At 37.9% G+C, this 14,324-nt stretch overlaps 1 protein-coding gene across 15 annotated transcripts in view; it reads right to left on the reverse strand.

The window, feature by feature from the left end:
• The window catches only part of Baz2b (bromodomain adjacent to zinc finger domain 2B), a 211,388-nt gene that overhangs the window by 76,417 nt on the left and 120,647 nt on the right, over positions 1 to 14,324 (reverse strand). For 10 of the 15 annotated variants that reach the window (XM_041631513.1, XM_041631504.1, XM_041631503.1 and 7 more), the window contains exons 5-7: positions 8,072 to 8,260; positions 2,780 to 2,944; positions 1,406 to 1,602 (exon numbers count right to left, since the gene is read on the reverse strand). In XM_041631513.1, the coding sequence (XP_041487447.1) occupies positions 1,406 to 1,602; positions 2,780 to 2,944; positions 8,072 to 8,260 (551 nt within the window). The remainder of the gene's footprint in view (positions 1 to 1,405; positions 1,603 to 2,779; positions 2,945 to 8,071; positions 8,261 to 14,324) is intronic. The other 5 variants (XM_041631509.1, XM_041631507.1, XM_041631501.1 and 2 more) reach the window with 3 other exon arrangements.

The following is a 14,324-nucleotide window of genomic DNA, read 5'->3' on the forward strand; positions in this document are numbered from 1 at the left end:
GCGCATAAACATAAATGGAGGGGGAAACACCTACACACAGAGAATTCAATGAGACAGAAACAGATAAAGAGAAAGAAATACTAAACCAGCAGCAAAAATTCCTACTCTTATAGAACACTGTCTACAGTCTCTTGGGTTTTATAGCTCTAGTTTTGACAGGGTCTCTCTTCTAACAGCCTGAAAATCTGTATGGAGATCAGGCTGGCCTAGAACTCAGTCCACCTCGGCTAGGATTCAAGGTGTGGGCCACCACGCCTAGCCTAGGATCCTATCTTATGAAAGCCTATCTCATGCCAAAAGACAAAAAAAAAAAAAAAAAAAAACAACAAAGAATGTATTTAGTCTTCAGAGACAATAAATTGATAACTTACACACAGAGATGGAACTGGCTCAATGTGGTCAACTGTTTGATTGCAAATGGGTGCGCAGAAGTGATGGAGGAAGGTCATTGGCTAATAAAGGAACTGCCCTGGCCCATTTTATTGGTTAGGACATAGGTAGGTGGAGTAAACAGAACAAAACGCTGGGAGGAAGAGGAAGTGAGGTCAGACTCCACAGCTCTGCTCTCCTCCTGGGAGCAGACGCCTGAGAGAGACGCCATGCTCCCGGCTCCTGGGCAGACACACGCCATGAAGCAAGCCGCCAGGTTAGACATGCTGAACCTTTCCCGGTAAGACCGGTGCTCACCGATTATTAGAGATGGGTTGATCGGGATAACAGAATTAGCCAGTAAGGGCTAGGGCTAAAGGGCCAAGCAGTGTTTAAAAGAATACAGTGTCCGTGTAATTATTTCGGGGCATAAGCTAGCTGGGCAGGCGGCCGGGGTGTTGGGGACGCAGCCCCGCCGCCGCCCTTATTACTACACAGAAGTAATTGGACTATTGTGATTATCTAAATTATCCCCATAATAATACATTTCTCAGTTAAACTAGACTCTGGAGTTAACATTTTTGGTTTCAAATTCTGACTCAGCCACTTACTAGGCAATTATTTTGATGTTATTTTCCAATTTGTACTAACAACCACCAAACACAGGGCAAAGGGTAATTTGAAATCGAAATGTAAAGCAATTAGAATAGAGCTAGCATCTAATATGTATGTTTCCATCAGTGGTACAGTGCAGGCTTAGTTTGTGGAAATCCCTGGGTTCAATTCCCACCACTGAAGAACTAAAAGAAACAAAAGCTCAATTCATAATTATCACTACCAAGTATATTATTTGTACAGGTACTATGAGTTTTAACTGTCCAAGATATCTAAACTAATAACAGCATTATGCTATAAAGATCTGCAAAAAAGGATTTGGAAATAAGAAATTAATCCACACGTTTTGGTGACATGACTTTTAAAATATTTCCTTTATATATTGATTTATGATGTACTTATTCTTAAAGAAACAGCTTACCTTATCTTTGATTTTGTCAGCTCTGGCATCCAAAGGCTGACTTTTGCTTTGTTCCTGATGACATTTAAGGTTTCCTCCACCTGAGCTTGTGCTTTGATTCTGTCCCATGGAACTTGAAGCGGGAGTGGATAGTACAGACGTACTGACACCAAGGACAGAGGATGATGCACTGTTGCCATTAACTGACCCATTTATACCTTGGAAAGAAGCATATTTATATAATGGAACACTATTTGACCAGAACAAGGAATGAAGAGCTTGTGCATGTGTAATGTAGATGAAGACCACAAACACGGCACATAAAAAAGAAAGGTGCTAAAAGACACATGACTCTACATAAAAGATTCATAATACATACTATAGAGACAAGGTAAAACAACAGTTGCGATGGGTTAGAGAGGAGTGATTACTTAAAGGGCATAGTATTATTGAAGATTAAAAATTTTAGAGTATCATAGTGAGTGACTATCATGCAACATTATGAGCATATTAAATTCAACTGAATTATTTACTAGCATTAAACTGTGTGACTATCACTCAAACAAACATGTTTAGAAAATAAGTTACATATAAGTATTGTTCTTTCAGAAACACTCAAAAGAGCAATGGGCAGGGCTAGAGAGATGTCTCAACGTTTAAAAACACAGGCAGCACTTCCAGAGGAGCTGGGTTACATTCCAAGACCCACACAGCAGCTCACAACTGTAACTCCAGTCCCTGAATACTAAACACTCTCATACAGACACACATGCAGGTAAAACACCAATGCACATTTAAGAAAGAAAAGCAGTGGACTACCTAAAACATTGTAACTTCTAAACACTATCATAATAACACTTAGAAACTATATAACGCATTTAAAAGAGTAACACAGACGCAGGGTACTAGCTTGGACTATATCTGAGTTAAGAAAAAGCGGCATTCTATCGAGTTCAGTGTAAGGAGATAAGGACATACAGAGGGAAGGAGTAGAGTTGGGTTTAGATCCTGGCTAAATCACATCGTGTATAAGCAATACTTCCTAGCACAACTATTATCCTTGGCTGAAACTCAGGAGATGTGTACTCTGAAAACCTAATTCTTGTTTTTTTGGTTTTTCGAAACAGGGTTTCTCTGTGGCTTTGGAGCCTGTCCTGGAACTAGCTCTTGTAGACCTGGCTGGCCTCGAACTCCCAGAGATCCACCTGCCTCTGCCTCCCGAGTGCTGGGATTAAAGGCGTGCACCACCACCGCCCGGCTGAAAACCTAATTCTAAGGGATGATGATATAGGAACATCTAGCACAAGACTGTAAAAATGTTTTTAGAAGCAAATTCTGCAGCAAAGAGGCACCAGGCAGAGGTTTCTGGTCCCTTACTCGTGCTGAAATGAGTACCTTTCTCAGGACCATTTCGATTACTCTTTCCAGAAGTCCTCGAATGGAATGAAGAGTCGTGATTCTGGGCTGGAGGAGCAAACAATGGTGGAATTCCCAGTAGCGGTGGAAAGAAGGGCGCTCCTGCACGAGTGTGAATGTCTGTGGCTCGCCACCATTCTGCACCTCAAAAACAAAAGGAAACTGAATTAACTTTCAAAACCATGCATGGACCATTTTCTACATTTTATTGAGAAACAACGTTCCTGTGATAGAACTACTCAAGGCACATAGTTTTGATCATTTTTTCACTGTAAACAGGTAATTTGAACTTATATAATCCTCTCTTATTATTAGGTCATTATTCAAGAATATTCCATAAACAGTTTTCTAGATTCAAGCTAAAAAAGAATTCACTGTTCATAATTTAAAAACTGCTAAAACTTACAATTTAAAAAGAACCATTTGGCTTGATAATCTATACCATCTAATTACTAAGCCAAAAAGAAAAAGAATGAAGTCAATATTAATCTATTTCAAGACTTTAAATTTGAAGCTCACGCCTGCAGCCTCTTAAGATTTTTCACCAATTATATACAATATGAATCTGGCTTGGACAAATCTGGTGGGTCAGATGAAAATCTCAAATGCATTCATGGATTAAGTAAATCTGTAGACAATCCCCCCAAAAGAAAACATATTAGCGTTTTTGGTTTTATAATAACAAATAATTAGTTCTCAAACAAAATTTACAAAACAATTTTTCATTAAAAAATGTTATGCATAAGCAAAGTAGTGGTGGTGCATATCTTTAACTCCAGCACTCAGGAGGCAGAAGCAGATATATCTCGGAGTTTGAGGCCAGCCTGATCTACAAAGTGAGTTCCAGGACAGCCAAGGCTACACAAAGAAACATTTTCTCAAAAACAAACAAACAAAGGCTTATAAAACTTCTACTTTTAAAATTTATAAGGAAATGAGTTTTCCTTTACACTGTTCATAAATTATAGATGACAGTCATTTTTAAAATTCATATCAAACAACTAATTTGAGAAAATCATGGAATGCGATTCAGATATTCAAGCAGAAGTTCTTCATTAAATCTCTTGGGGGGAAAACCAATTTTTATGAAATATGTTTTATTCAAGAAGAGTAAAGATGCCGGGCGGTGGTGGCGCACGCCTTTAATCACAGCACTCGGGAGGCAGAGGCAGGCGGATCTCTATGAGTTCGAGGCCAGCCTGGTCTACAAGAGCTAGTTCCAGGACAGGAACCAAAAGCTATGGAGAAACCCTGTCTCGAAAAATCAAAAAAAAAAAAAAAAAAAAAGGAAGAGTAAAGATTAAAAAGAGCTTTGGAAATTATCCTAAGAACGGTCTTCGATTGCCCCCGTCACATCCTAGAAACAATCTCCAACTGGATAATCCACTAAACTTCACAGTCTCCTAAACAATGGCATTATTTCTTTGATTGAAATGAACACTGTGTGTGTGTGTGTGTGTGTGTGTGTGTGTGTGTGTGTGTGTGATGAACGGCACAGGTAAAATACTGCAAAGGCCATTGCTGAAACTGGAAAATGGAGTAGCTAGCAAATGGTACCCTGAATCCTGGTACGCTGAACCAGATAAATTCCAGTTAATCAATCAGGTACTCAACCACTGTCTAAACCACATTTAGATGGATAAAAGGAGGAATATATTTTTGGGGAGAGGGCGATCTTATTGGCAGGGGCCCATTCCTACTGGCAGGTTTGTAACTTAGTTTCCACTTAGTTGACAAAAACAGAACGCAATTTCACAGCAATAATTGTTTCATTTAACTTCAGACCAAAGTCTAAAAGTTGGATATAAAGATTCATAAATAACTAAGAAGTCAATAAAGTAGTCAAAGTAGAAGGTTTTTAAATGTGATAGATATAATCAAACAACATTAAAACATACCTCAAAATGTTAATAGCAATCAAGGATACAGTAGGTATTAGAGAAAAATAATAGGACAAATGTATGCATCCCAGAGACAAACATACAAGATCAATTAGATACAATAAAGAAAATGGCCTTTTCTGAAGATAAATCTCTGATATTATTTAACAAGAAATTATTTTCTAATGGAAAGTTTATGTAGTTTTCAAATTGAGGAAACTATACAAATTTAGTCACTAGCTAACTCACTTATCAAACGGAAGATAGAAAACAAAAATAACATAAGTAGAAGGCACAGGATGAAAGTCTAGGCGACACTACAGTGGCCACAACGGTTATTTCCAGGTGTGATGCTAACATTTTAGAGTATACACTGAATCGCGACATGATCCTGCAGTATAATTCTCTGTAGGTTTCTTGTTATTTGTTTTTTGGCACCAGGATTTACTGTTTAGCTCAGGCTGGCATAAAACTTGTGGTCTTCCTGCCTTTCAAGATCTATAATTATAGTCGCATGTGTGCATGCCTGGCTGTGATGTAAAATTTAAAAATCACTCATATATAAAAAATCCCAAAACTTCATAGAATTATAGCATTAAAATGTAAACACAAAGAATTTTAAATATTTTTAAATGAATTTCAAAAACACTACTTTAGTATAAAATGAAATTTTGATTAATATCCATATGTTTACACTTGCTGTTTGAAATAAAAAGTGGTACATGTAAATAATCTCTAAAAAATTATACTTTACTTAACACTGCTAACTTCTCCTTGTGATTTCTTTGTGTCTATGGGAAACATCTTTCCTAACGTGGCCATTTAGTCACCCTTCTGAGCTATAGAGAATTTATATATTTAACTTATTGCACCAAAGTGTAATTTAAACAAAAGTGGTTTCTCTATCATCAGCTGTAATCTCTATCCATTTGGCTAAGAAATACATACACATATGGACGTTTTATCGTTAGTGTTTCTGCCCTACACGTATCTGTCTCTAGGAAGCCACCGATTATCCCTGGTGTGTCCCGGCATAAGCAGTCTCATGCAGAGAACAACGCCGGTGAAATGGGGGAATGCCTTTTGAGGGTTCAGGAATCACACTGCTTGTTTAGGTTCTTTAATATTTTTTATTTATTTGTTGTGTGTGTTTGCATGTTTATATACATGTATGTGTAGGAATGTCACAGTAGATGTCAGAGGGGAACTAGAGGGAATAGGTTCCCTCCTTGCATCATGTGGATCCCATATATTAAACTCAGGTCCTCAGGCTTGGCAGCAAGCACCTTTTACCACCGAACTGTCTCATTGGTCTTGGGCTAGTTTTATATACTAAAGATAACATCATTATTAAAGTACAAATAAGTTTTCGTTTGACTGTTTGTTTGTTTTTCCTGCTTTTTTTTGGGGGGGGGGTGTCGAGACAGGGTTTCTCTATAGCTTTGGAACCTGTCCTGAAATTAGCTATTGTAGACAAGGCTGGCCTCGAACTCACAGAGATCCCCCTGCCTCTGCCTCCCAAGTGCTGGGATTAAAGGAGTGTGCCATTAACGCCCAGCAAAACAAATGAGTTATTTTTTAATATTCATTGACCACCTAAAATAAATTACCACAAAAATAAATGTACTGAAGATATAAATCAGTAACTACTTACATTGCCATTAACTATTTGGATTTTGAATCGGAAAATTTTTATTTCAGGAGACAGCTATTGATGTCTGGTACTAAACAACCATGTTAAAAGCAGAACGAAGCAGGCAGGATATTGCTCAAAAGGCAGAGGTAGGTAGATCTCAGCATGCTTGAGGGCAGTCTGATCTACACAGAGAAGTTTCAGGCAAGCTAGGGCTACGTGGTGATGCATGCCTAAAACATACTTTTAAAAAAAGATTTAGAAATACACACATGTCTAAAGTCTCTGTTAATATAGTAAAACAAATATTCAAACTTGGTCAACACTGACTGTTCACAAAGTTTTCCCACCGTTCCCTCTCCAAGACAATCAAATTAAGGAAAGAACATGAGTCAACAAATAGTACTTGAGAGATACCTGAAATCTTTTCTGTTCTCTGGGTTTCAAAAGATACTTGGTTGTTTTTAAAGAACCAATAAATACTTTGTCTGCCATTAAAGCAGACAGGAAAAAAATGGCAATAGCTCTTCTGGACTAACTCCACATGTCCTTTGGACAGCAAACTAGACATGCTTGTCTACTGGAATCTTCAAACAGCCCTAGAAAGCAGGAATGTTACAGTTTTCAGTTTACAGGTTTGAAAATCCAGGGATGAGAAGGAGGACAGTGATTTGTCCAAGGGGAGATTTATATTCAGATAGATTTCCAGCTAGAACTCACCTCTGCTGTTAAACCAAGCCTCCTTACTAAAACTAAACCATGCTATGTAGTGATTAATGTGAAGTTTGGACTTTAAATAACATTTACGCGAATTCAGCTGCTGTGTGACCACAGTCAACAGAATTCCATGTTACATTGGCCCTTACCAGGCACATAAGACAACTGCCTAACTGCTGGGGAAACATGTATTCCAAACATGCTTTGGAAAGTTTTCAAAAAGGAAAAAGTATAGATATTTAAGAGTCTGCCTCAACTTCCCAACAAAGTAGAGAAAAATAAAAAGGTAAAATAGTTGTCAGAAAAGCGAGACTCTACCTTCAGGTTCTAGGATAATTTTTCCCAGTGCTGGGTATCTCACCCAGGGTCTCATTTATGGAAGACAAGTGCTCTGTCACAGCACACATTTCAAGTCAGGTTAAATACTTGATTTAAATATTGTCGGTAAAGCACTTGCCACAAGAGCATGAAGAACAGACAGCAATCCTATGTAGCAAGTGTAAAAAGCCAAGCACACATCTGGAAACAGAAACCTGGAGCTGGCTGGTTTGCCAGCCTAGCAAATCCGAGAGCTCCAAGTGTAGTGAAACAGCCCAGTCTCAAAAATTAAGGAGTAGAGTGATTGAGGAGGACCCCTGACTTCAACCTCTGGAATTTTACACATATATTCCCGCATGTACACACACACACACACACACACACACACACACACACACAGCCCTTCCCCCCCAAAAAACCAAAGCTGTAAAGAATTAGAACTGTACACTCACATTTTTATACATACAATACTTTGGTAAAATACACCAGAAACACTTGACTTAAATATTCTGTGTTTGTTATGTAGGCAAACACCTAAATACCAAATTAACTGCGGCATCCCAACACACATAGTGACTGTATTTTGCTATATAGAATAAAACTGAGCCAACTCTTGCCCATGAATCTAACACACTATGCTTTGCTGTTCAGTTTAATAACAAATGCCTGTCTGAGCATTTGCAGGCCTTGCTCCTTTCCTTTGACACGACAGCAGATGTTTACCTGGAAAAGATGTTAGTTGGGGATGTGCGGCTAAGGCTGTGGGTGTACCAAGTGTCCCCAAACCACCAAATTCTGAATGCCCTGAGCTGGCTGAATGTAGACCAAAGACTGGGTGGCTGACCATTGGGAAGGCACTCGACACTGTGGACAGGTTAAACGGCTGATCCCCAGCTGGTCTGAATAAATGTCCTGGGAGGGGAAAAAAACACACTTAAAGTTGTTTAGATAAAACAGATGAGATTTACCTGATTTCAGCACTCATGATGCTTACAACATAATTTATCTATTAAATTTAATTTTCTAATTTCTTTAATAACACAAAAGCATTGTGAAATTAATTGTGAATTTCAGATCAGGTCTCACATCTGACCTGAGGAAATGAAACTGAGCTTTTGTCAAAACATGTGCATTGGGTAAATATCACATTCTTTCATTATTGAGAAAAATAAAACATCCCATGATTCTAACCCTGAAAACAATGAAGCAAATCCCGACTCTATTCAACATTCAATGATCATACTCAATGCAAAGAGACGTGGTATTCATGTGCACAGTCAAAGCTCCGTTCCCTGTCTAACATTTTGTTGAGAAAAGCATCCTGATTCCCAAAAGGCAGCTTATGCCACTGAAGTCAAATACTGCCAAAGACAGCACAATTAATACACTTACTATGGCATTTCTAGATGGATTCTCAAATACATCTGTAGTCAGCTGCAGAACAAGAAGAAAAATCTTTCTGTACTTACAACAAATAATTAGGACAATTTGGCTGCCTACTATGAAAAGAGAATATTATTCTAGTCTGAAATATTAAGAAAATAGCTCAGTATTCTAGTCTGTTTAAAGAATTTACTTTTAATGGCAGGGCAGGCTTTTAATGCCAGTACTTAGGAGGCAGAGGTAGGAAGATCTCCATGAGTGGAGGTCTGTGAGGGAGTTCCAGGTCAGCCGGGAAGACACAATGAGACCTACTTCATCTACAAATGGAGTGGTTTGCAACTGTAACCCAGAACCCAGAAGGTTCTAGGCCAGTCTGGGCTGCATAAGGTCAAGTGCAGCCTGGGCTAATTAGTGAAACTGACGTAAAAACAAATGAACAAGGACTGGGGATGTAGATACTGTTTAACAGTAAGCAAGGGCCTGCCCTAGGTACTTCTGAGGGGGAAAGGTGCGCGACTCTGTAAATACACCTGTAATCCAATGTTTAAGCAGAGAAGGAGTCATGTGGTATCTCTGGTCTAGGTCAACTATGACTATGGGTGACAGTTTCATTAGTTTTACTCAATAGGTCTGAAGTAAATGAAAAAGTAAGTTGTAAATGAGAATACCTTTGCTTTTCACTTAGCTGTCTATCAAATGTTAACTGTTTGTCTGGTCCTAAAGAAAACAAGACCTATAGCCCTCCATAGACTGATAAAAACCTTATGCTTTTAAATGAAATAATGTGAATATTTTCATTAAAATGAGTTGTATCAAGTATATCTTCCTTGTGTGTACATTCTCATCAATCAATCTGGTTTTGTTCTTTAAAGCCAGAACAGAAAATTAATGAATTTTTAAAATCTGAATGTACTTTTGAATTATTACAGATTCTAGATATTACCCTTGAAGCTGAGCTAAAACAGGGAGAAATACAGTTATCACCATCACTGGTTCTCATCAAATAAACCAACTTCTCGATTCAGTTGTATTTGACAACATACAATTGCTATATTTCCTTCTCTGCATGTTGCTAACAAATGAGGCAAACTAGTAGTCATTTTTTATTTGCACATGAATAAATACACACCATGTGTGCATTTGTCCATGTATATGTGTGTCTGAGTGTGTGTGTGTGAGCACGCGGATGCTGGAGGACACCTTGGTGTTGATCTCAGGTACTGTCCACCTTTTCCTTTGAGAGAGTATCTCTCACTGGTCTACCTACCACTCATTGAATGGACAGACTGGCTGGCCAGCAAGCCTCAGGGACCCACTTGTCTCCATTTCCCAGGAGTGGGATTATACATATAAACAAACATACCAAGTTGCTGGTTTGAAACTTTTCCTTTTCTACTTGAGTTCAGAAGCTGAAATTTGTGTCCTGTGCTGATAGCACTTTACTCACAGAGCTATCTCCCAAGCTCCACTTCATTCATACTTTTAAAAAGAAGTACTATTCAATTGTACTTGCCAACTATATGAATGTAGTCATGGCTTAATGAAAAAAAAATATGAGCCGGCAGTGGTGGCGCACACCTGTAATCCCAGCACTCGGGAGGCAGAGGCAGGTGAATCTCTGTGAGTTTGAGGCCGGCCTGACTACAAGAGCTAGTTCCAGGACAGGCTCCAAAGCTACAGAGAACCCTGTTGGGGGGTGGGGGTGGGGGGGAATAAAATAAAAAAAAAACCTACACAAAATATTACAAAAATTGGAAAGCACTAAAACTAGTGATGGTTGAAACAATTCAATGAGAACTAATGAGTTAGCAGTAAAAAACATTCAGAAATACATAATTAAACATGAAGAAACAAGAGTTAAATCTGAAGAGTCTCTATGGGCAGAAAATGTAAAATACCTGAGTGCTTATTACTCCTGTAGCAACAATTAAAAATCAGCAAGATATCTGATCACAATAAAGATTTTTGAACCATAAAACAGTGATGTCTAAGAAGAACTTGAAGGTGTGATATTTCAGTGGGTTTTTTTCTTCCTACAGATACACGCCTTCTTAAGGATCTGACAAAGCTCATTTCCCTTCCCTGCCTCTACTCTACCACGGCTGTAACATCTCAGTGCATGTGGTTTTTATGCCAGGGCCTGGGTTCCATGACAACAGAAACTGAATCTCCCTGTACTAGGAACCTACATTCCCGGATAATCCAAACACAACAGGAAGTTGTTGTATATTTGTGTCACACTCTTCATACTGTGAGGAGGACACAAAATTATGAAAGAAAAGTCTGTCTTAAATACCCACTGTAGGAAACATCAAAAGGATTTTCATCCTTTTGCCTTTTAAAAGGCTAAAATAATCGAGTCATTCTTTAAACAACTAAAAATATAACACCTTTTAAACCCCTCATCCTATAAATGTTTACCACCTTTTTCTCTGCTCTAATTGCAAAAGAAATCACTAAACTTCAATTAATCATTATAGAAGCTAATTCAATAATACCTGTATTATAGTTTTAGTCTTTTTACACAGTAAAAATACTGTTAGGGTACACCCTTGTTCCCATGGAACTATCTACTGTCTTAAAATGTGAAGTTACTGCTCACAGGGAATTATTTTTCTCATTTGTGTGTTGCTGTAGAGAGTGTGTGTGTGTGTGTTGTATGCACACATGTGTACGGCTGGGTACACATGCATGTGTATACTCAACATTGAGTGTTTTTCTATATCACTTTCCAACATAATTTTTGAGACAAGTTCTCTCATTGAACCGAGAACTCTACGATTTGCCCTGGCCTGGTGGTCAATGAACTCTTGCACTCCCCGCACGAGGACTGTGTTACCACGTCTATTTTTGTTAAATGGGGGACAGCGAGAACAACTAAGGTTCTCACACTCCTCAAACATCTCCCCAGGCCTACATGGAAATTTTAAATTAATCGTAGACTAGGGATGGCATGATGGCTGCTATTATCATCAATAAGCAATTAAAACAGTAAATCACATTTAAAATAAAGCTTGTTCTGTATTATCCAGAGAGCAAGCTTAAAACAAAACCTAAATCCAATAGGATCTATTAGTTTCAAAATATAAAACAAGATTATTTGAATATTACAAAGTTCTACTTTTGGAACAGCAAATTCTTCTTACATTAATATACCTAATGTCAACATATGCTCCCAAATAAAACTATCTTGATTAAAAATAAGTTTTCTCAAAGAAAATATCTGTAAACTTAGATAACTAAGGCAATATTGTTTCCTTTAACTGGAAGATGTTCAGTCTCCATTATGAATGCAAACTTTACTTCAGCTTCTGCTTTAACTGATGATGGGAAACCACGGATAACCGAGATAATGAACATTTGTCTGCAATGGCAAGGTTAAGATTCTCAAATGACAGGCTTGAAACTTTTTCAAGTCTACTTGGGAGGCAAAAGCCACTGTGTCAGTCATGAGGAATGGGAATTATGAGCACCTCTGTCAATCTCAATGAAAACTATCCCCCGTGAATGAAGCAAATAACAATTCACATAAAGAACTGAAGCCCTGGAACTGAAACAGGAACAAACCAAACCAAAGCTGATTTTCTTTCTTTCTTTCTTTTTTTTTTTTTTTTTTTTTTTTTTTTTGGTTTTTCGAGACAGGGTTTCTCTGTGGTTTTTGGAGCCTGTCCTGGAACTAGCTCTTGTAGACCAGGCTGGTCTCGAACTCACAGAGATCCGCCTGCCTCTGCCTCCCAAGTGCTGGGATTAAAGGCGTGCGCCACCACGGCCCGGCCTATAAGCTGATTTTCTGTGTGCCAGAAATGTTCTAAACTTCAATGCTACACAAATTTGCTGCACCAAATCTTCAGTGCTTTAAAACTGCCAACATGATTTTATATCACTGCAAATCTAGTCTCTGGTTTGTAAAATGTACAGTATGGCTATCATAAAAAAAAAAGGCAGTCCATTTGAATACAGATATTAAATAACAATGGAGTGTGTTATAAACTGAGTAATTATCAGTTAACACGTGAAATTCCTAACATATCAGTGTTTAATATTTTGAAACTCAAATGAGCAATGTATAAAACTGAACTTTAATTAGCAAAAAGAATGCTATAGTTAATGTGGGTAGAATATTTCTCCTCAAACAATCTTCATTTTATTCCTGTATCTTCTTATTTAGAGCCATTTAAGCTTTATGTTTAATATTTAGAAAAATATATGGAATGCAAACAAATTTAGTCATTTATTTGTTTTTCAGCATTTACAGGGTCTTTCTGTATAGCCATGGCTGTCCTGGAAATCATTCTGTAGACCAGGCTGGCCTCAAACTCAGAGATCTACCTGCCTCTGCCTCCCTGATACATACAGGCTAGCCTCAAGTTCAATATATGGCTTACATTGGCATTGGACTTGATGACTTTCTGTTTCTGTGTCTCAATGCTACGATTGCAGGCATGCACAAGTAACCTATCTTATTTTTATATTTCAAGTAATTGAGATTATATTTACAAACATTGCAAAAGTAACAGCAAGTTCTTTTTTGTTGTTGTTGCTGTTGTTTTTAGCAAGTTCTTATACATGCTTCTCTAGTCTAGTCCCACTAATGCTAACATCGTACAAGTCCACAGACTTCAAAGCCAAGAAATTACCCTTAATTAGGCAAAAAAAATTATTAGCCTAAATCAAATTTCTCACTAACACGATTCTTTGTCCCAAGATTCCAAATCCCATATTACATTAAATTTTGTGCTTTAACTTTCTTCAGTCTGCTACAATTTCTATTTTTTGTTTGATGATGGATAAAATCAACGAGATCTGAGTGTGTCTAATGTGAGTTGGGCTCCAACACATCTTTTTTTCTTTGTAACAGGAAGATACAATCTAACCTCTATCACTTGGCTAGTTATCAAAATTACTTAATTGACTTACTACTAAAGTTTCAAACTAAAAGTACAAAGTTCTACTAGAAAAATTAAAATAATATTTCAAAAATACTTAGGTCCTTGAGTTCAACCTCCCATTAAATACACCTCAGTTAAGAAGAGCTAGACAGGGGCAGAGATGGCTCGGTTAGTAAACGTGCTTGCTGGGCAAGCCTGATGAGCTACGTTGGATACTAGAATCAATGAGAAAGACAGATACAAGAGGAGCACATCTGGAACTCTGCAGCCTGGAGTGTCCTGCAGTGTAACAGAAACAGTAGAAGGGGAGAACTGATCCCCAAGATGCCCTCAGACTTCCACAAGAACATGTGTGTGCATGCACACAACTAAGGAATGAGTAAAATTCAAAGAGAAAGAGAGAAAAAGATAGTTGGACAATGGAAAGCCTTCATCGAAGATTTGCAGAAACCTGTAAACTTTTAACAAAGAAACTGCAGAGAAAAATAGCAATATAAAATTCTCAGCATGGTGTAAATCCTGAAGTTGGCTTTATCTATTAAATACCTAGAAGACTTCTCACATCCCCTAGTGATCCTCTATTGGCTGTAAACCTAAAACCTGGATGCTTTTCAAACACGCCTCAGAGTTGGGTTTTAAGCCTTGCCTCTTCAGCACATTCAATTGATTCTTTAATTAGTTGAAAAAGAGCACTTTATTCACAT

Source organism: Microtus oregoni, unplaced genomic scaffold, assembly GCF_018167655.1.
Source record: "Microtus oregoni isolate MIOR12 unplaced genomic scaffold, Mior012 000037F_ref0000500, whole genome shotgun sequence".
Lineage (NCBI taxonomy): Eukaryota > Metazoa > Chordata > Mammalia > Rodentia > Cricetidae > Microtus > Microtus oregoni.